This window comes from Narcine bancroftii, chromosome 9 (assembly GCF_036971445.1).
Source record: "Narcine bancroftii isolate sNarBan1 chromosome 9, sNarBan1.hap1, whole genome shotgun sequence".
In the NCBI taxonomy this organism is placed as follows: domain Eukaryota; kingdom Metazoa; phylum Chordata; class Chondrichthyes; order Torpediniformes; family Narcinidae; genus Narcine; species Narcine bancroftii.
In genome coordinates this window covers 100887933-100911722 of record NC_091477.1, presented here as the reverse complement: position 1 = coordinate 100911722, position 23790 = coordinate 100887933, and the positions used below count along the sequence as shown (strand labels likewise).

Below are 23790 nucleotides of genomic sequence, written 5' to 3'. Positions count from 1 at the left end.
AATAGCCTTCAATGTTAGTTGCTATTCCTTTTTCCCCCAGATTTACTGCTTCCTGTAGACATTTTGAGGCAAACAGATAAAAGAAGAACAAGATACAAAATATGTATCTCTTTGGTTGTGAGAAAAGAGTAGAAAGAGTGTAAAAGTAGAAAGTAGGCAGGAGCTCTTGATCTTTGCTTCTCGACCATACTGCAGCCAACTGGAACTCGTTTTCTTGATTATTTTAGAATAATTATGTCAACATTATGTCAGTTCTATCTTCAGGAGAACCATGCATGGAGAAAATTATAATGGACCAATCTATACCTGGCATTGATAGTAGCCATCAAACTTCCCTGACACAGATCTGACCAGAGTTGTTTGTCAATTGTTATGTCTAGTCTGACTCCCATCTCACTCTAGACTTATTCAAAGTACATTCAAGAAATAAACATGTATACATTTCCTTCATGGAGTAGTTTCTCCTTTTCATTGAGTCCCTGTAGAGCCATTTCAGGTCCTAAATTGGCCCTAAGGAAGGATTGCAACTGAAGGTAATTAAAAAAAAAAGGTCTTGTTGGACAAGTCATATTTCTTCTTCAGCTGTTCAAATGACATGAAATATATTTTTTCATAACAGTCCTCCAGATATTGTATCTCCTCATGATACCAGGGTTACAAAATTATTATTATTCAAAGTCATGGGTGCTGGCTCACTTTGTCTTAAAGGTGTCTTCGATGACCATCCTCTTTTCAGTCCAGAGCCTCCACATGTCTCATCCCATATTTTAACCATGTTTTAAAATAGGGTTGTCTGTTCTGCTGGCTATAATTCTGGAATTCTATTTATACACCTTCTCTTTCAGAGAGTACAATCCAATTTGTAGCCAGGAAGGTTTATCATCTCTTTCAAATAATGAAGAAATGAATCTCATTTGGGCCGCCAAATAATAATTTTTAAACTAGGCAACCAGATACCCTTCTAACCTGTAATCCCATTTTAACTTTTCCATGGATATTCTAGGTACTTTACAGTTCCAAATAAATTGCCCAACGTGCCTGTTAAGTGTTTTTAAAAAGATTTGAGGTAGTGGAATTGGCAAGTACTGCAAAACATGCATTTTTAACAGGTTATAAAAAAAATTCACAAATGTTCAGTCCTCACTCATGCTCCAGGAAAATATTTTGTCTCTAATTTTGTGACTCTTCAAGTTAAATATTCATCTCCAATAGATCTGCAAGTGATGGTCCCTTTAAATAATGCAGCTGCAGGATATTTCCTTTTCATATTAAGGCCAATGTTTATATCCACAGTGAGTTGAAATTTAAAAATTGTGATTCTCTTTCGCAATGTGGATTTTAGTTGAATATTGCTTGGGAATATTCCAGTTTTCTATATTTCATTTGAAGGTTGATGTAAACAAAATTATTTGATGGAAATGATCATGAACGCTTGATTTTTGAGATTTATGAATGATTTTGAGCAAATAATAATCAAATGCATCATCTTAAAACAATGTGGCATGCTGTTGAATTTCTAGGCCTGGTATAATATGAATTTTTGTGTAGTAATTGCAGTAATAAACATAAGACTCAAAACTGTTCTCAACAGAGATACCATTGAGAGTAACATGGAGTTTATAGGCCTTATTATTATGCAAAATAAACTAAAGCCCGATTCACCCGGAGTCCTTGAAGAACTCAGAAAAGCTAATATCCGTACAGTTATGGTTACAGGTATTGTCTTTTACATTTAGTTCAGATTATATACATATATTAATATCTTTTGTATGGATGATGTAGTTTTTCATTATGATAACAAGTGCACAGTATTTCTACATATAATTGACAAGTTATGATGTAATATAGTGGTCCATTGAGCCAAAAAGCATCGCTCCTACCTCACATCCCAGAGTCCTAGGTATTATTTTGATCTTGGATACTGTTTAAAGGAAACTTGCATCTTCTTGTATCTAAGTGGGTTTCTGCTTGGATGCACTATTTCCTCACAAATCCAAAAATCTGCTGGTACTGTAAACTGCCCCTAATGCAGGCAATTGGCATCAAGAATTAAAGGGAAGTTGATGGGCATTTGAAAGAAAAGTTGTTTTGAGACTATAGTGAAAGAAGGCAATGGGGTGGGACTGAGGAGATTGTTCCTTTCGATGAAATGGATGCTGTGTTGCAATTCATACATTAATAGGTAAGGTGACTTTCTTCATCCCATTGACAACTCGCAGTCAATAAGAGTACACAATTAGTAGCCATAAATTAAAAGTAGTATATAAAAGGGAATATACAAAATAAGCCTTGGATAAGAAAAAACTTGAATATGAACTAGATATTGTAACATTTGGCAAATTGAAAAAAAGATTTAAAAAAAGTAAATACCATACTATACTTTAAATTCCGCCCCCTTCCGGTTATTTGGTAAGTACATATAATTTCACTACCATTAAAAGAAAACACAAACTCACAAAATAAGATCTATAAATAAGATTTATAAATTACAAAAGTAATGAGTAAAAAGACCCATAAACTTAAAAAGTTTAACTCCGTTACATTAGAAGAACATCGGATTTTTTTTCAAAGTTAAACATGCCATCATATCAGATAACCATTGACTATGAATAAGATGGACACCATTTTTCCATCATCAGTATTGATCGTCCAGTAATAAAGGAAGCAAAAGAAACTACATGGGATTGAGAAAGATTTAAATTTGAATCAGTTGCCTTAATTGATCCAAAACGAACAAAAGATTAGGTATCAGATTCACATTGAGAACTAAAGATAAGGTTGGAAAGATATCTTCCCAAAATGTGGAAAGGACAAGACCAAAGTCTGTAATAAAGTATCTTCTTTGGTCCTACACCTGTCACATTTTGAAGAAATGTTAGAATAATATTTAGTCAATTGAACTTAGAATAATAGACTTGATGTACTACCTTAAATTGTAAAAGCAAATGGCAGACACACAAAGAAGAACTCAACAATTTTAGGATAGAATCCCATATAGTGTCCAAGAATGAAAGCTAAAAATCTCGCTCCCCTAATTTTGTAATCTTATTTAGAGAATTATCCCTGGACTTTAGTAGTAAATCATATATAACTGATACTAACTTTTTATCGACTAAGTTTAATGTTATAGATCATCCCTATAATATTTATAACGAGGTCCTGAGGAAGTCTCAATAATATAGTATTCAAAGAAACTCCTAATTTGTAGATATCTAAAGAGATGATACTTGTGTCGCCACTGGAATTTCAGTGGACATGACGAAATAACCACACAAGGTATTTTTAGAGTGAATCAAACGGATTTACTCTTCATCACCCGCACAACCTTTTAAAAACCCAAATCACACACTCGACGCTCTGAAGTCATCACACATTGATGTCACATGGCCAGTTCGATGCCTTCTAGAAATTGTAGTGGCCCCTGCTGCCCCCCCCCTCCCCCCGCCCCCCCAGAACCGGCAGAAAGGTTTGTCTGTGTTTTAGGTGGTTGACCTCTTCAACGGACTTTTGGCTGTTGCAGTGGGGAAGACATGTCCACAAGAGCTAGTTTAAGCCTGTCAATAATGAAAGACTGTTGCTTCCCTTCAATGTCCAAAATACAGGTTGACCTAGTTTGTCTGAGTATTCTATAAGGTCGTTCATAAGAAGAAGACATTCGCAGTTTTTGAGGTCTTCAGGCACAAAGGAAGAATATTCTCCTTGTGACAGTGATGGTATAGGGGCCAATTTTCCTATGATCTCCATTAGCCAGCTCAACAGTTGCTGGAGTTGGAATCATAGGGTATGAATTCCCCTGGAACCTCCAATGGTGTGCCATAAAACGAGCTCCACAAGTGAAGCTTGGAGGTCCTCCTTCGGAGTTGTTCGAATGCCCAGTAATACTCAGGGCAGTTCATCAATCTAGTTCAGGCCCTCTAATCGAGCCATCAAGGCTAACTTGCGATATCGATAAAATTCACCTTTCATTTGGCCTGGAGATGATAGGCATCCATATGATGAATTATTGTACCGAGCAAGCAAGTCAAGGTCATCAACAGCGAGGAAGTAAATTGTGGTCCTCTATCCAAAGTAACATGCTGGTAAACCAAAATGAGACACCCAGGAACTGAGGAACACTTGAGCACGTCTGCAGTAGCATCTACCATAAGCACGGATTTGGGCCATTGTGTAAACCTGTCTATTACTGTAAAAAGATAACAGTATCCTCTTAAAACAGGAAATGGACCAACAATATCCACTTGGACATGAGCAAAATGCTGAGTAACTGCAGGGAAGGACTGCAGTGGTGCCTTAGTAAGCTGCTGAACCTCTGGTTTCCGGCAGGCACTGCAGGACTTTGCCATTTGTGTAACACATCTTTTTTAAGACCGTGCCATTTGAACTTGTCTGAAACCATACGAACAGTCGATCTAATCGATGGATGTGAGAGATCTTGCACAGAGTCGAATACTCGATGTTTCCATGATGCTGGAACTACTGGGCATGGGTGTCCCTTTGATATATCACAGAGGAGTAGTTTGCCATTAACTCCAAACTGGACACCTTTCAATTGCAGGTTTATGGTTGCAGTCCGTTAAGCATTCATCTCATGGTTATGCTGTTGGGCCGTAGCCAAAGCTGTGTAGTCAATACTTTGATCTACAGATGAAACCTCGAGTGGAGCTGAGCAGGAAAATGCATCAGCTATTACATTGTCTTTTCCAGAAATATGTAGTATTTTTGTGGAAAATTCTGAAATGAATGATAATTGCCATTGTTGTCGCACTGACCAGGGCTCTGCCACTTTGGAAAACACAAATGTTAAGGGCTTGTGGTCGGTATACATAATAAAATCTCTGCCCTTCAAAAAAAATGAACAAAGTGTCGAATAGAGAAGAAAATGGCCAAAAGCTCCTTATCAAAAGCATGGTATTTCTTCTCTGCTTCACGAAGATGGCGGCTGAAGAATACTAATGGTTTCCATTGTCCGTTGACATATTGATGAAGTGCACCTCCTACAGCCATACTGGAAGCATCTGTAGAAAGGGCGGTGGCTGCATTTAAAACTGGGTAGCTGAGCACAGTGGCATGTGTCAGCACATCTTTCATCTTCAAGGCGCTGTTTCCCTCTTCAGTCCAATGGATGGTTCTGGTGTTTCTGGACAGTAAGTTGAAAAGAGGCTTCATGATATGAGCTGCTCCCAGAAGAAATCGACGGTAAAAGTGTACCATTCCCAAGAATTTCTGGAGGCTTTTACCATAGCAGGTCTTGAGTATTTGGCAACTTTGGATGGCAGCAGAGTCACGCCTTCCTAAGTAATCCTATGCCCCAAGAAATCAATAATTTCTTGTCCAAAAATGCATTTATCTAGATGGTCAGTCCAAAGTTTTGAAGTGTACAGAGATGTTCATCCTTCGTCCCACTGGCCACTAAAATATCAAGATAAATGAACATATTGGTCATTCCTCGTCCTAAAGCATCCATCGAAATGTTGAGCAGCATTCTTTCATCCGAAAGCCATTTGTAAAAATTTGAACAACCCAAATGGGGTAATTATTGGTGTTTTTGGAATGTCTTCTGGCTCTACTGGTACTTGATGATAACCATGCACTGTCTATTTTGGAGAAGATCTTTGCTCCATGGAAATTAGCTGAGAAATCTTAAATATGAGGTACCGGATAACTATCCAGAATGGTGAATTCGTTAAGCTGCCTGTAATCACCACATGGTCGCCAACCTCCATTATGTTTTGGGACCATATGTAAAGGAGATGCCCAGGGACTGTCGGGCCTATGTATTATGCCTAGTTCCTCCATCTTGGCAAACTCTTCCTAGCTAAACACATCTCTGGAGGAGAGTGGCATGCTTTAGCATGATTAGGAGGGGCCTTAGTACAAATGTGGTGAGTAACCTTGTGCTTTGAAGTGGAAGCAAAAAATTGTAGTGTAGTAATCTCGGAAATCTTCCAACAGCTTGGAGAATTCATCCACTGGTTTACCTAATGTTTGGAGGCACAGAGCAGGGGTATAGGCATCTGCCAGAGGAATAGTCTGAAAAGTAATTCCATCTATTAACCAACATCCTTTTAAGCCGATGAGGAATGAATGAGCCCAAAGAAAAGTTGCACCAAGCAAAGATCGGGATCCTGCTGCTATAATAAATGGCCAAGTGTAGAGATGAACTTGACATTCACCTTCCTGGTGCCAAAGGTTGGAATATTGGGACAGTTAACTGCTCATAGTTGCAGATCTGGGGTAGGATGGCAAGTGTCAAAACTGGTGTGTGGAAATATATTAACTTCTGAACCAGTGTCCACCATAAATTTTCACTGAGTCAATTGATCCCATACGTAGAGTAGGCTTACAGGTTTCTTGCCAAATGCTGAAGCCCTTACTGGCTGTTGGCCTGGGTGTTTCCTGCAAACGAGCATGGTGGAAGGCACTTGTGGCCATTTACTCCCCAACACCTGTGTAAGACACTAAGACAAGGTGTCGACAGGCTGCTTGCTTTTCAGTGCATTGCCTGCTTGTAGGGAGTGATGTACTAAGAGCACTAGACTGTAACACATGGTCAATATCGGAGACATACTTGCTGGTATGTGGTGGATCTTGTAGGAAGTCATCGACCCTCTTAGCGATGGCCTGGTGCAGGGCACTGACAAGATGGTGATAATGAGTGGTGTCCAATTCAACTTTGCAAAGGTGAAATTGTGCTTCAGCCTGTTGGAACCACAGTTCAGGCTCAGCTGTCCAGAAAAGTGGTAGCTTTACAGCAATGGCTGCAGAGTCCATGTTTGTCCAAAAATATATTTTTGGACTTGTTGGGGTCACCAATTGTGGCCACTGAAATTGCAGTGGACATGATGAAATAACACACAAAGGGTTTTTGGAGTGAATCAAACAGATTTACTTTTCATCACCTGCGCAACCTTTTAAAAGCCCAAATCGCATGCTTGACACGCGCTGATGTCACATAGCTGGTCTGATGCCTTCTGAGAGCTGTAGTGCCACCATAGCACCGCTACACTTGGGTTATTTAAATTTAGAAGATAGCTGTTCGAATGAAACTAAATTATTATCAATAAATAAATCTTGAAAAGATTGGATACCCAACTTAAACCATTCACAAAAAGCAGAATCTTGCACGGCAGAATCTTGAGCAGAAAGTGGAAAAAAAATGAATTAAGTAATTTAGGGCTAGCAAGTAAAAATCTATGATATGCAAAAAAAATTCCTAAGTTGAAACCAAATTCTCAAATTATCAGTTAATTTGAAAGCAGAAAAAAGGTAATGGCACTCCAAGTATCGAAATAAGATTTTTTTAGTAGAATTAATTCCTAAATTAAACCAATTTGAAGTGTCCATTCTATCCTTATAATGAATCTAAAAAAATATACATCTAATATTAGCTGCCCAGTAATCTAAAATTAGGTAAGGCCAAACCACCTTTTTCAGATTTTGAAGGAAGACTTTACTAAGTTAAGAACACTTACTTTTTTCAAATACCTGCATATGAGGAGATAATTGAATCAAATGAATCAAAACATTTTCAGAACAAAAACATGAACAGCTTAAAAAATGTATACAGACAGGTAAAATATTCATCTTGATAATATTAAATCATCCAATTCAGAACATAGAAAGGGGAGCAGGATCTGAAATATACAACAGAAAATCATCCACATATAAAGAAACCTTATGAACACTTCCACCTTCTAAGACTCCAAAAATGTCATTAGATTGCCAAAGGCCACAGCTAAAGGTTCTAATGCCAAATTAAATAATAAAGGGCTAAGAGGACAACCTTGTCTGGTTTCATGGTAAGATGAAAAGGCTTGGATTTTAAAGAGTTGGTAAAGATTGAGGCAACAAGAGATAAATATATCAATATTATCCAATTGATAAATTTAGGGCCAAAGATCATTTTTTCTAGCACTTTAAATAAATCGTCCATTCTACCCTGTCAGTCTTTTTCAGCATCTAAGGAGATGAGACAGGAGGAGAGTAAAGAATATTTAACAAGCAACATATATTGGCATTCAAAGAGAGATTGGGCTATAAGAGGAACAATCAGATAAATCCTTATTCTTTTTTGGGAATAAGTGAAATTAAGGCCATAAAAAAGTAGCAGGTAATTTCTCAATAATAAAATATTCAGAAAAAAATCCCAATCTAACTAGGGTACCAATGATTGTGAGAAGGGTTTATAAGGCCGTTGGAGCCAGGAACTTTGATGGATTGTAAAGAGTTAATTGCTGCAACAATCTCCTCAGAGGTGACAGGCTTTTCCAACAGTGACTGGTCTAAAGAAGGACTATCTTAAGATATTTAGAGATATAGATTAATAGCACAGAACAGGACCTGTGATCCAACTCATCATGCCAGCCAAGTTGGAATTCCATTTACCTGCATTTAAAACATAGCATCATACAGCTTTTCAGCCCACAATGATGTGCCAACCTATGTAATATACTCAACAATCTAAACCTTCTTTACTCACAACCATAACCCTTTATTTTTCTTGCATCCATGTGCTTATCTAAGAGTCCACCACCACCCCTGGTCACTCATTTCAGGCACCCATTACTCTTAAAAAAAACACTTAACCCTGGTGTTCACCCAAACCTTCCTCCCCTCATTTAATACAGATAGCTTCTAGTATTTTCTTCTTTGCCATGGGGAAAAGGTACTTGCTGTTCACCCTATCTATGCCTCCTATAATCTTGTAGGCCTATTAAGTTATCTCTCATCATGTTTTTCTCCAAAGAGAAAAACCCGAGTTCTGTCAGCATTGACCCATAAAACATGTTTTCCAATCCAAACAATTTCTTGGTAAATCTTCTCTGAACCCTCTCCATAGCTTCTACATCTTTTCATAATGAGATGACCAGGATTGAACACGATATTCCAAGTGTGATCTAACCAGAGTTTTATAGAACTGCAATATTTCCTCATGACTCTTGAACTTAATTCCCCGATGAAGACCAGCATACCATAAACTGCCTTAACTACCCTATCAACCTGCGTGGCAACATTTAGAGATCTATGGATTTGGAGACCAAGGTCCCTCTGTTCTAACACACTGTTAAGAATTCTGCCATTAACTATGAACTCTGCCTTCAAGTTGACCTTCCAAAATGCATTACTTCACACATAATCTGGATTGAACTTCACCTAGCTCTGCATCCTGTCTATATCTTCTTGTGACCTATGACAACCTTCTATGCTATCCACAACTCCAACCTTTATGTCATCTACAAACTTACTGACCCAGCCCTCTTTATCCAGTTCACTATTAAAAATCACAAAGTGTAGGGGTCCCAGAACAGATCTATGAGGAGCTCCATGTCACTGACCTCCAGGCAGAATACATCCCATATACTGCTACCCTCTGCTTCCTGCAAGCAAGGCACTTTTGAATCCACACAACCAATATTTCATGGATCTCATGCCTCATATTCTATAACAGTGGTTTTCAAAATTCCCCCCCTAAACTCACATTCCCATGCCCTCAGTGTTCTATGATTAATAAGGGATTCCTTAAGGTGGTATATTAGTTGGAAGGGAAGCTTGAGAACCACTGCTCTAGACCCAATTGTTACTTAAATATTTTGCTTGTGAAAAATTGTCATTTGCTATTTTCTTTGGAGTTATGAAATTGTGCATGTAACGAGTCAATTAGTTACGATTAAAAACAGTGGTTTTCAAACGTTTTTCTTTCCACCCACATACCACCTTAAGCAATCCCTTACTAATCACAGAACTTCTATTGCATTGGGATTGCTTAAGGGAGAATGTGAATTTAGGGGGGCAGTTTGAAAACCACTGTTTTACACTCTTCTTATTTATAGATCTGTCCAAATATCTTTAGAATATTGAAATTGTACCCATTTCTCTTGTTTTCTCTGCCGGGTTGTTGCACAAAATAAAAATTCTTGTTATAGGAGATATCGTCACAAATAGGAAATTGACTGGCAAACAGCACCTGTTGCATCTTGCTAAAATCTCAACCTCTTAACAATATATATAAATAATGAGGATAAAAGAACTGTAGGTATGGTTGCTAAATTTGGTAATGACAAAAAGATCTATGGAAAGTAATTGGTGAAGAGGAAATAAGGAACCCACAAAGGGAGATCTTGAGGGGTTGTTTATGGAGTTGTTTCATCTTATGAAAGAATCTCAAATTGGTGCATCACTGTTTTAAAGCATGGTCACTCATTTGAGACAGAAATTAGGTCTTTATCTAATTTATGTTCATGTTCTTTGAGTAATCCACTAGACCAATTAGGAAAGTAGTGCTAATACATGAAATAAAGTGTTACCTGTCGCCAGAAGCACTTAAGAATTTTAAAACAATATTAATTAATATTATTTGTGAATATTTAGATTACACTTCTTTCACTCACAAAGGATTCTAGTGTTGAGAATACAGCACTTGTGTTTGTGCACGCAAGCACGCACATGGGACCTGTTCTCAATTTGTGGAAAAGTGAATAGAGTATCGTCATCCGAGCCAAGTCATAGTAAAGAGAAATCATAAGTTCTGATGTGCACTCTTAGATTCTGAAAAAAAATGCATGTGTTGAATTGTAGTGTCATTAATTTCAAACATGAACAATTTGAATAAGATGTGGAAGATTTTGATTCATGAGAAAAGAAGTGGAAGATAATCTCTTTTTTTTTTCAACATGTCTGGTGTCCATCCTGAGAATCTTTTCCTGTGTTTAAATTAAAATTAATCGCCTATAGAAGGAACATTTAGCATAACCCAAAATGATTTTTTCTTCTTTAAATTTGAAAAAAACCTCTGAGTGCATTAAAAATGAGGTAAATTTTAACATGCATTTAAAGTGAGCAATTCTGTTGCATTTTTAAGTATGACTTAATTGGCTATGCATGTTCTAATGAAACTTTATATTTTGCTAGGGGACAATATATTGACAGCTATTTCTGTAGCCAGAGACTCCGGGATGATTTTACCTCAGGATACAGTGATTATTGCAGAAGCACTACCTCCAAAAGATGGGCAAGCTGCAAAAATAGTTTGGATTCCTATAGATAACATTTCAAGACCACCTTGTGCCGCCTCAGAGGTATGATGACTGGTTGATTCATAAATGATAAGTTCAATCATAATCATCATTAATAGGAAGTAATTTAAAGGAGTTAAACTTTTAGTAATTATCAATCAGTGGATGCTTTGTCAAATTTGGCAATACTGTTTGAAAAGATGCTGAATTTCAATGAAACTCTACCCTTATTATTATCCCTTTTACCAGCACAGCAAAATACACCCCACAAAACCTGTACATCCTCTTGTTTCTACTGTTGTGCTTCATGGCCTGACTGATCTCATAAGCAGGTGAACCTTGGTTCCATGGTTGAAATTTCAATGAGTAGAGTGGAATTGCACTCTAAATTTTCCATTTAAAAGCTACAAATATTGATGTATTTTTAGTTCTGCAGTGGTTTAGGAATATTTGTCGAGATGGAAGAAGCATGTTGCAGCAGGCTTTTGTGGGAGACTTTGTTACAGAGTTCTGTGTTGTGTATTGGCCTATGTGTTGTGTGGTTTTGTGTTGGAAAGTGATAGTTTGTCTGAGAGGGCCAAGGTGAAGATGGACTGTTGAGAGAGTGGGAGATAGACTGAGCATGTGCAGAAAATGATCGAAAAATTTCTGGACTTAGACAATAAACCACCACTGGGGGTGCTGTGGAGTGGAAGGAGGCCCAAAACATGAGTCATTGTCTGGAAGACAGTTTAGAATGTTGCGATTTTAAAAGGGATGAACATTTCGAAGGCAGGCAGAAGGATCCGGAGCAAGCCATTGTTCCTCTCTCTGCAAGAAGATGACTTTGAATTTTGTGCTCTCTCTCTCTCTCAAAGATCTTTTAGCTTCAGTTTACCAAACTAACTGAATTTTGTTTATGATCTTTGCTTTGGTTGAGATCGAAGTTTTGTGAGTCTTGTGTGTTTTGTGTCTTAAGTTTTTCTGTGGGCTGGTTGGAAATATAACTTAGACTTTAATTACATATGTTATATTTAGGCTGGGGAATTTATTAGTTTTACACTGTCATAGAAATTTGCATAGTAACCAGTGGGCATTGTTATAAAAGGCGGGGGGGGGGTGGGGTTTGAATTAAAGTTTGAAGTGAATTTTGTTAATAAAGTAATAGTTCATCTTTACCCCTGTGTGATAGGCCTTCTTTGTGCTTGCTGATTTGATCTTGTAACAGACTTTCATACCTTCAAAGAGTAAAATACTTTTGAAAAAAGGTTGAGGACTTCTCTGCCATGAACTCCATCCGCCCAAAGACCGGAGACCCCGATGTCTCTGCCATTAACCCACAGACCAGAGTGCCCATAGACCAGAGCCCCTGACACCTCTGTAGCTAACCCCAACTGCCAACAAACTGGTCCCCTGATGCCTCTGCTACTAACCCCGAACCCACAGACCAGAGCCCTCGACACCTCCGTCGATGCAGATACTTACCCCGGTCCCAATGTCCAAATTGACACCCTTTCCTGTTTCCACAGCAACCTCCATCTCTACAAGGATGTTGCCTTGGGTAGCTCTGCTGCTGATCCCACTGCCTCATTTCTCTCACCCCCCCCCACCACTCCTTACCCTTCCCTATCCACTCAAAGCTCTCCCTTCTCAGCCCCCAACAACCCTACTCCTTTGAGCTCCCCATTTCTTCTCACACTCTCTACCCCTTAGATCTTCTCATCTCCCCTAACTCCCCTCTGACCCCCACAACCCTCCACCTCCCCATTCAACTTCCCAAATCCTCCAACTCCACCCTTCTACCTCCCACCTCTGACTTCTACATCCCTCCACTTCTCACCTGCCTCCATTAACACCTTCCACCCCATTTTGACCTTTGCCTGGTCTTTACTGTTCCCTACAACCTTCCCCTATGAGTCCTCAGTAGAGGCCTCATCTTCCTCTCCCTTACCCACACCTCAGAATTCTACGCATACCACATGCCGAAATCTTCTTGTAGTCTCCATGCCCACTTCTTCCATCATAATTCTTCACCCCCTTCTGAAGACCCCTTCTTCCTCCTCTGGACACATTGGATCATCTGCCTGCTCTGCACCTTTATATTTCCAGCTGTTGCCAAAACATCAACCATCTCGACTTCATCACTTATTCTAATTTCACCCCCTTTGAATGCTCTGCGGTCCTCTGTCTCTGTACCAATCTCAACCTCACTATCAAACTTGCAGTCAAGGGTGGTGCTTTTGTGGTCTGGCATACTAATATGTACCTTCCTGAAGCTAGACAACTGCTCTCAGAACTTCCTTTTGCTTACCCCTTCAATAGGACCCCACCAAAGAACATCAAGCCACAGTTTCACGCACCATCTCTAACCTCTTCACTTCCAATGATTTCCCATGCTCTCCAACCTCATTTGTTTCCCAACCATGCACTGCCCAGTTCTACCTACTATCCAAGATCCACAAACCCAGTTGCCCTGATAGACCCATTATTTCCACATGCTCCTAACCCAATGACTGGTATCATCCTGCCTCGGCTCCATTTTTCTCCTCTGGTCCAGTCTATCCATCCAACATCTGCAATGCAAGCTGTCCCCAGGTTATGAATGACTTTGTCTACCTGGGTGTGTCCATGAGCCAAATTTTTATGTCAGGCTTTTGTAACATTATGCGCACACATGAATTGGGGCGCAATTATATGCTTGCGCAAATTGGCAAATGGCCCATTTGTAAGTACGAGTTGTTCATGATCTAGTCGCTTGTAACACGTGGACTGCCTGTATCTCACATGCCCTCCATAACTTCAACAACTTCCCTGAAGTTGACTGCATCATTTTCACTATGGACATTCGATCTCTATACACCTCTATCCCTCATACCAAAGGTCTCAAAGACCATTTCTTTTTCAACAACAGACCCAAACAGTTCCCCCTTCACCAGCACCCTTCTCCACCTGACAGAACTTGTTCTCCCCCTAAATTACTTTTCTATGACTAATCCCACTTTCTCCAAGTCAAAAGGGTAGCCATGGGCACACACATGGGTCCCAGCTATGCCCGCCTTTTTGTTGGCTATGTGGAGTGATCCATGTCAGAAGCCTACACAGACAAACTCCTCAACTCTTCTCTGCAACAGTGACGACATTCATGATGCCTCATGCACCGATGATGAGCTCATCAACCTTATCCACTCCACAATTTCCATCACCTACACAAGGCCCCATCACTACCAGACCCGTCTTCAGTTCTCTTCCCCTCTCTGCCCTCCGTAGAGACTGCTACCTCTGTGACTGCCTCATTCACTCATCCTTACCACTTGGTACTTTCACTGTGAACACAGGAAGTTCCTCACTTGTGCCCACCATTTGGGGCCCCAAACATTCATTCCAAGTGAAGCAACACCTCGCTTGTGAATCTCCAGGGGTTATCTGCTGCATCCAGTGTGCCCGTTGTGGCCTTCTCAATATTGGAGAGACTGGATGCAGACTGAGAGAATATTTCATTGAGCACTTTTGCTCTGCCTGCAGCAATAGCAGGGATCTCCCAGTGGCCAACCATTTCAATTTCGTGTGCCACCCCCACACCGACATGTCTGTCCATGACTTTATGGACTGCCAAACCAAGGCCACTTGTAAATTGGAGGAGCAACACCTAATATTCCGTCTGGGCACTCTCCAACTCAGTGGCATTAGCATTGACTTCACTGGTCTCCCTTTCTTTCCCATCCCTCTGTCTCCTTTCCTCCAGCTTTCCACCCCCTTCTCTTTCAATTCAGAGAGCCATCCCCCTCCCTATCGCTTCTCAGCTTTTTTTTTCACTTGTGCTCTCCCATCCATTTCCAGCTATGACCTCTTGATTGTGGGCCTGTGCTCTTCCCTTTGACCCACCCCAGGTACCTGCCTGCATTTTACTCGTACCTTGATAAAGGGCTCAGGTCTGATACAATGGTTATCTTTGCTGCATAAAGAACACTGAATGACTTCCTGAGTTCCTCCAGTAATTTTGTGTATAATCACAGCATCTTCTGACTTTCTTGTTTAACTTCAGGATAATTAGATTAAGTCTGAATTTCTCCAACATAGAAACAGTGAAGATTTTTTGAAAATTTTAAATTTAGATATACGACACGGTAGCAGACCCTTTCAGCCCACGAACCCATGCCGCCCAATTACACTCAATTGATCCACAAACTCTGCAACATTTTGAAGAGTGGGAGAAAACTGGAGCCCCTGGTGAAAACCTACACAGACACGGGGAAAACATATAAATTCCTTACAGACAGCGCGAGATTCGAACCCTGGTCCCGATCGCTGACACTATAACAGCACTGTGCTAACTGCTGCGCTTACTGTTCCGCCCTAAATTATGGTAAAGTAACCATCTCCTTTTCCAAAAGAACACGAGAGTTAGTAAGAAAAATCTAGCAAAAATGGAGCTCAGGGTATAATCAATAGTTTTACAAGATAATTTTTAGAAACAACCACAAGTTTGCTAAGTAAAAACCAGAAACTATGGGAACAAAATTATTGAAAGGATGAAGAAAGCAAAAAAAACTTATTTTGTATCTTAAATAGAGAGGTGATATGTTTAGTATTTTTAAAGTGGTTGAATATCAGATCAAAGGCAATATTTGAAAGTAAATATTTAAAAAAGAATGTAAAAAGTAATGGGAAAATGGTGATGTTGCAAATTTAAGATTCTTCAGTCAAAAAGCTTGTGTAGGTAAATAACATTGTTTTATTTAAATAAAACTGGTTATAAATTTATGTTAATTTAGATCCTTTTCCTTTCCAGGTTAACAATACTAAAATGGAAAACAATGGTTCAGGAGATGGCCTTCATCAGATGAATCATTACCATTTTGCTATGGATGGCAAGTCTTTCTCTGTTGTAACTGAGTATTTTCGGGATTTACTTTCAAAAGTAAGTAATTGTCAAAAGATGCTTTCTGTATAATCTTAACTATAGATACACTTAGCCTTGTACACATATAAATGTACTTTTTAATTTCAGTTAGTACTGCACGGCACAGTATTTGCTCGCATGGCACCTGATCAAAAAACTCAGCTGGTAGAAGCATTTCAAAATATAGAGTAAGTATTTCAAAATGGAGATTATTTTTAGATTGCATCTTACTAAATGGACAATGGAAGTGTTTTATTAGGTTACTGTACATGTACCACATACGCATAAAGCATTAGTATTATTGTCTGTAGATCCTTAAGAATTAAATTTCTTTTCTATCTTGAGCGCTAAGCATATATCTCTGAATATTTTAAACTAACCATGTTTTTTTCGAGGTGAACCATGAATTTTAGAAATCACTTACAATAAAATAATGCCTATACCATGAAAAATCTATTACCTAATTGGAAAAAAGTTAAAAGTTATTAACAACTTAAAAGTATTTGTTTTATAAGACCCACTAGGATGCCTTTTGTTTTAAATCTGTATTAATGCTTGATATCTGACTTGAATTCCTTACAGCTATTACGTGGGTATGTGTGGAGATGGCGCCAATGACTGTGGTGTAAGTGCCTTCAATTAAGTTTTGGATTATTGTTATTTCTACCTACACTTGAGACAGTGTTTCAAAAGACGCATGCAAAATGTTTTGCAGGCTCTAAAGCAAGCACACAGTGGAATCTCATTGTCTGAAATGGAAGCTTCTGTAGCATCTCCGTTCACATCAAAGTTTTCGAATATTGCATGTGTACCAAATCTCATCAGGTAACTTTTTGAAACCATAAGAGCTCAAGAGTATCTATCTATATTTGGAATATTGGTCTTTTTGGTTGAGTTCTGAAGTTCTTTTGCTCACTGCTAGTCAAATAGCTTTCGTCTGTGCTTTTCAACAACTTCTTGTTTTTGTTGCTATTTTTCATTAATTGATTGGCTGCTGTCATGATACCTGTAAAAATAAGAAAGCTGTGTGGCTTGAGTATGGACTTTGTAATTTACTCTTCATTGCTATGTCTATATAATTCAGCATTGTATTTTATTTATTGCGTGCTGATATGTTGTGGTTAGATCTCTTAACTGTACTTTGACTTCTTAACCAACAAATGAAACATGTTAATGTGTCCATATGCCCCATATTTTAATTCCAGTGTTTTGCGCAGTACTCTTAACCTCTCTGACCCTCATCAGCAATCATCTCTTTCATTTTGTTCTTGTGATACTTTGGAGAACATGAGAGGTTCCATAGTTGAATTCAATTCTCCTTAACAATTGCTCCCTTCCACCTTGAATTTATTTATTGTTCATTCTAAAACTTATTCCAAATCTCAAACCTGGTTGATATTTTGTGTAGCACTTCATCAAATTTTTTGAAACATGCAGACATTGTGATTATCGTAAAAACATAAAAATACTGGAGGGACTCCTGTCCATAGGAGGTAAAGACAGATAACTGACATTTCGAGCCTGAGCCCTTCTTCAAGGTATGTGTCAAAAAAGCAAACAGGTGCCTGAATGAAAAGGCTGGGGAAAGGAAAGAACGAGCAATGGGAGAAGCACAGGCCAACAGACAATTGGATAGGAGAACAGGAGAGGAAAGATGAGAATTGGGTAGATGGCTCCAACAACAAGTGCCTACTTCATACCTGAACCACTTTGTGTATTAAAGATTCAATCCAAATGCAACTCCTTGCTGTGTCAAACTGTGGCAATATATCCAGAAAGGTAACAGCAAGCTAATTTCTCCAAGTTATCCCTTACCCTCAGGCTGAATTCTGGGAGCTTCCCAGATACTGAAAATTTTGTTTGGCCTGGAGCAATATCTAACCATTGATATTCAGCTGAAGAACAGTTTACATCCCCTTCTTGGCATTTTCCACATATTATCCTCAACATTATTCTTCCTTACTTGATGCATTTTATAAAAAACAGAATGGTTGTCCATGTTAATGCTTTATTCTCCTGGATCATTAACAAGTAGATGGGTAATCAGCCTGTCATTCCTTCCTTGATCCATATCATTGGCAAGATGAGGCAGATTAGTCATTCCTATCTAGTTATCCAACCCTGAAAGAAGGACAAGGGGGTATTTAGCTCCACATTGAGTGGTTTTCAAACCCCCCCCCCCCCCCCCGCACTCGCATTCCACCTAAAGCAATCCCTATCCCGTAAGTGCTCTGTGATTAGTAAGGGATTGCTTAAGGTGGTATGTGAGTGAGAAGGGAAGGTTGAGAATCACTGCTCTAAACACAATTGTTACTAAAATATTTTGCCTGAGAAAATTTGTCATTGGCCCATTTCCTTTGGAGTTATGAAACCGTGCACATAATGAGTCAGTTAGGTACAAATAAAACAGTGGTTTTCAAACTTTTTCTTTCCACTCACCTATCGCCTTAAGAATCCCTTATTAATCACAAAGCACTTGTGGCATGGGGATTGCTTAAGATGGAATGTGAGTGTGGGGGGCAATTTGAAAACCACTGAGTTAAAGTATACTGAGACCAGACAGTGTTTGTGGAGCAGGCAATTGCCATAAATAATGAGCAAAGAATTAATTGACAGTTTAAATGTTAAAACCTCCTTAAAAGAAAAAAAGTGCTTCCTCAGGTTATTAAAAATGTGCATTAGTCTTTTAGGAACAACAGTATTTTTGCTGCTCAGCTTTTTAAAACACAATACACGTAGTTATTGGAAACTTTTTTGTTTTTGTAAAGCAAAGATCTAAAAGTTAATTTGTGTAACATGATAATTTAATGTACAATGCAAAGTAATTTAATGTAAAACTGGCTGATACCAGTAGAATGCTAAATTTGTCCTGATTTCTGTGTGCATATGAAGTATTTGTGTAGGAAGGAACATACTTCAGACTGAAAAGATGTGCAATGAGTGTTTTGATTAAAGACGTACAAAATTCATTTGTGTATGCTTGACCTGCAAAAGGCATGGATCATTGATGTAGAAACACAAGTTAAATCGAGCAGGTTTCTGTGCAACTTATCCTGACCTAATCCGTGGTCATGTTTAGCAAAGCACTTACTCATCAGAACCATATCAGGGTTTAAATTTAAAATCACCTTGGGCAAACCAGTGTTCATTTTTAATGGATGTTTTCTCTGCTATTTCCATTTTATGATACTATATCATCAAATCTTTTTTAGCATTTTAAAAAGATTGTTGACTTAATTTGTTCCCAAGAGTGGCTTTGTCTTAAATGCAGGAGATACAGCACCTTCTTTTGTACTTCTAGCCTTCCAACTATTCAGGTCTCCAAATGCTTCAGGTGAATGAGTAAATATATTTATTTTCGTTCAGCATGCGTCATTTACCATGTGATTTTTCTTTTATTTGTGATACTGATTTGTGTCTCAGTCCTTAAGAATTTTGCATGTCATTGTATTTCTCTGCTTCAGTCATATTTTTCTCCCATTGGTGCTTCCTTTTTAGTTATCAATCAACCTCAATGTAGATTTGAGAAATGGTTCCACTTGGTTATGAATTTTCAGTCTCTACTAAATTCAGTAATTTTGGATCATGCTCACTCTCCTATTTTTGTTTTGGAGAACACTTGCAGATGTTGATTTTGCAGTTCTCATTTATATTTCCATTAGACCCATCTTTTATTTTTTTACCTTGCCTCACTGTCCTTGCCTTTTAATCTCTCCACCATATTGTCCCATGACAAACATTAATTTTTGTTCTTTATCATGCATTCTTTTCCATCACCCCGAGGCTTTCACTGCCACTAGACCTGTGTTTAAAAAAAAAGTCAATAACTGTTCTGGATTTTATTCAATCTAAGGGAAAGGTTAAAGCTTGCATCTCTCCTTAATATTCTGCCTGATTAGCCAAGTATTTTCAACATGCACAGTACAGCCATAAGGACTTGATAAAAATTTTAAACTTTATGCCAGGACTGGCGTTGACAGGTGTCACAAGATGTTAAGTCACACATCATGCATTCAACATGTGGCCTCAATAGCCAAAACAAAGTGATTGTGCTGCCAGCTGTATAATAGAACATAGGCCCTTCGGCCCTTGATGTTGTGCTGACCATTACATCTCTTCCTAAAAAATGGCTAAACCCTCCCTATCCTATAACTCTCTATAAGTTAGGTGTACAGTATACTGTGCTCCTAACATATAATACAATACATATATGTACGTACTTTTTATTTATATTGTGTTATTGAGTTAATGTGCACTCCCTCCATTTACTATGAAGAAAGCACATTTTTCTAGTTTTGATAGCATATGAGATCTCACCATCCAGCATCAAATCACGTTCCATGCAGTCTCTTGTTTGGGTGTCATCTCACTGACTAAATTTTATCTGAAAATACACAGTGCATCATAGGCCCTATAAATGCCCCTAAAGCAAGCCTCTGGCAGAATCAAAGAAGAAAAGTCATCCCATTAATTTGGAAGAGAAGCTAAAGGTGATAGGGCAAAATGAAAGTGGTAAAACTGTAAATGTTATAGTCCGTGACTTGGGATGATCTCACTCAACTGTAACCACAATCTTGAAGAATCGAATTAAAATTACCCAGGCTGTTAAAGGAGCTGCACTAATGAAATCAACAGTATTAACTAAGCAGTGAGAGGGGCCTATAGCTGATATGGAGAAGTTGGTTACAACATGGATAGAAGATCAGAATCAAAAGTGTATCCCCCTAAGCCAGATGATGTTCGAGATGCTGTATGTATAACATAGAGGTTCGAGGTTCAGGTAAATATGTATGTGTGTCACGGTATCTTATCTTGTACAGTATATTTTACCTATAATGATTGACTTGAATCTAAATCGATTTGCATCCCAACTTCAAGAACATAACCAGGATGTAAATCGATGCATGACAGTATTTACTTTTCAGTTTTTTTTTTGCTACCTGTATTTATCGGAAGATAAAACTATTTTATGTCAAACAGGGAAGGACGTGCAGCTTTGATGACATCATTCTGCGTGTTTAAATTTATGGTCTTGTACAGTATAATTCAATATCTGAGCGTAACCACACTATTTTCTGTAAGTATTTATTTTAGATTAAGATAAAATAACATAGAATTGTTAATATAACAATTATATTCACAATATTATGGAGTGTGTTTGCTTGGTATTAATTTTCATGAAAAAAATTTTAATTACCTTCTGTCTGAAACAGGAGCTCATTTTCTTAGGAGATTTCCAGTTCCTTTTCATTGACTTGGCGATGATCCTGTTAATTGTATTTACTAGTGAGTATGGTAAAACTATTATTGATTTTGCTTTTCATAAATGATGTGGATAACATTTTAATCAGTGTTCAGAGGTAGCAATAATTATGATGATAACATTCCACAGCTTTGTTTTATTGAAGGATAGAGTAAATAATAATGTTTTACTCACAGGTTTGAAATTCTGTTTCTGATGGAAGTCCACCATCCCTTTTGTAATTCTAGTTAAAGATGGATAATAAATACTTGTTGGTGTCATCACATTCTGTAAAAGAACAATGGGGAAAACATAGATAATCATTCCCCATCTAATATCTATCATGTCAAATGGTACTACTTTTGGATGAAATAACCATTGGAGAATTTGTTCAACCTTGTATAAACTAATGTATAACTTGCTGTTACAAGCCTTTTCAATATTTAAGAAAAATAGTGTAGGAAAGGAACTCTCCAAAATTTATTTTTCAAAACTCAATGTCACAAATGCTTTGTGGAGAAAAATAATATTATTCTTCCCTTTTTTTGAATATTTAGTGAGTTTGAATGGTGCATGGAAAGAGCTGGTTCCACAAAGGCTACCATCTGGTCTTATCTCTGCAGCAATTTTAATTTCCGTAATCTCTCAAATTTTTATCAGTGCTGTGTTCCAAATAACTTCATTTTATATGGTGAAACAACAAACCTGGTATGAAGTCTGGACACCAAATTTAGAGTAAGTCCAAAATTGATACATTTCTAGAAGAGATGCATTTGTGAAATGAGATTCAAAATGAGTGCATTGAGTTTCCAAAGGCACCAGGTGTGTGACACCTTGTCCAAATAACTGTGTGAGCTTTGCTAATGACCATAGTATATTCCAGCTCAACTGTGCTTGTTACTTGTAGATACTCCAGCTGGAATAATTGGCAGAAAACTCGTATTCTTTCTTCTTCCTACACTCTAGGAAAATGAGAGAATAATTCTCTGTCCAGGTTAACGCGACGATAATTGACGATTTTCTTTTGGCACTACATTGGTTAACTATTCATTGAATTCAACGGCTAAATCATTAAAAGGGCAATTGATCCTAGTCTATTCAGTTAAAAGATTATCAGAACAGTACATTAACAAGTAGGAACTCAAAGTTCAACTCAGAATTAATCATTTGCATTTTGTTTTATCCTCAATCCCTTTTTCTCCTATTATTCCTCCATCCTGAAGGCAAAATTTTCTGGGAGGTTGTAAAATCATTTTGAAATCTCCTTATTGGATAGGGGAAATTAATTCTATTAACCTTCTTGTTATAGATAGAGAATTTGGGTTAAAAAGGGTTTAAGTTAAAATGTGATGATTAGTCATAAAAGGGGGCTAACCACTAGAGTTTAGCTGGAAAATGTTACAACAGACTTGCAACAGATTTAACTACAGAGAGACATGCAGGAGCCAAAGATTGATAAAGAGTGAAAAACAGGATTTGGTGTGAGCAGAGGTCATGAATGATCGTGGTGTGCGTGACTAACATAATACTAAACAAGTACAAGCGTAATCAGGATGATTCTGCAAAAACTAACCAATTAAAGCAGTGTAGTGGAGATGCCGAAGGACAAGCAAATTGTATAAAAAACAACGCACTGTATGTATCGGGGCTTGACTTGGCTGGAAGCCAGTTGAGTCCAACTCTGCAGACTTGTGAATAAAGCTTGTCGTGTCACCGATCTTAAAGAGACTCATTTGTGAGAATTTGTGTTTCTGACACTTCTTATCAAAGAAAGGACCCTATCCTTAAACAAAAATTGCATCAACACCTAAACACATTCTTAGCTTAGAAAAGATGAAAGACAGCAAATTGCAGTGGAATCTTTAGATTTTATTGGATAATTTTGTAATATTTTTCTGAGTTGTGCAGTAAAGTTACTGAGTTTACTTTAAAAATTGACTACATCTTTAAAATTAGTTGAACATGCAACATTTTAGAAGTCTTATGGATATGAAAATTGTATAAATAAACATTTCTGTTTTAGTTTTATTTGCCAACTTTCTTTCTGAAAATGTTTTTAAAAAGAAGTGGGGAAATAATGATGAAGATTTTTCAAAAATCACATCAATGGAAATTTTGGCTTGATTAGTACAGTAGTAACATCAATTTTTTAAAAATTGAGACATGTAGCATGGTAACAGGTCCTTTTTGGCCCATGAGCCCTGTGCTGCCAAATTAGGCCTGATAGGTTTTGAAGGGTGGGAGGAAACTGGAGCACCTGGAGGAAACCCACACGGAGACGGGGAGAACATACAAACCCCTTACAGATAGCACAGGATTCAAAGCCCAGTCCTGATTGCTGTGACAATGTTGCTCTAACTGCTATGCTCAAGGTGCCATCCCAAAAAATAGGGATTGCTTTACAAATTTGTGACATTCTATTCTAACGATGCAATTTCTTGATGAAGTGCTCAATTTTTGACCTTTGGAACTTGTACCAACAAAAGCCCTGTGTGGTATCTATTCAGTCTGTTAGCCAGATTCACTTTCCAGCATTTTACTGTGCCAATATTAACCTCATACAGACACAGGAGCCTAATTGCCACAAGATTCTGATATGGAAGACAAATGTCAAATAAAATTAACACATTCCAGTTTAGGATGAGAAGTGGTAGGGA

General features: G+C 38.0%; 1 protein-coding gene across 4 annotated transcripts in view; it reads left to right on the top strand.

The window, feature by feature from the left end:
• Positions 1-23790, top strand: part of atp13a3 (ATPase 13A3) — a 107015-nt gene that overhangs the window by 63328 nt on the left and 19897 nt on the right. For all 4 annotated transcript variants that reach the window (XM_069897028.1, XM_069897029.1, XM_069897027.1 and 1 more), the window contains 9 exons: positions 1592-1716; positions 10909-11075; positions 15781-15909; positions 16000-16079; positions 16474-16516; positions 16607-16716; positions 20872-20968; positions 21105-21177; positions 21691-21868. In XM_069897028.1, coding sequence (XP_069753129.1) covers positions 1592-1716; positions 10909-11075; positions 15781-15909; positions 16000-16079; positions 16474-16516; positions 16607-16716; positions 20872-20968; positions 21105-21177; positions 21691-21868 — 1002 coding nt within the window. The remainder of the gene's footprint in view (positions 1-1591; positions 1717-10908; positions 11076-15780; positions 15910-15999; positions 16080-16473; positions 16517-16606; positions 16717-20871; positions 20969-21104; positions 21178-21690; positions 21869-23790) is intronic.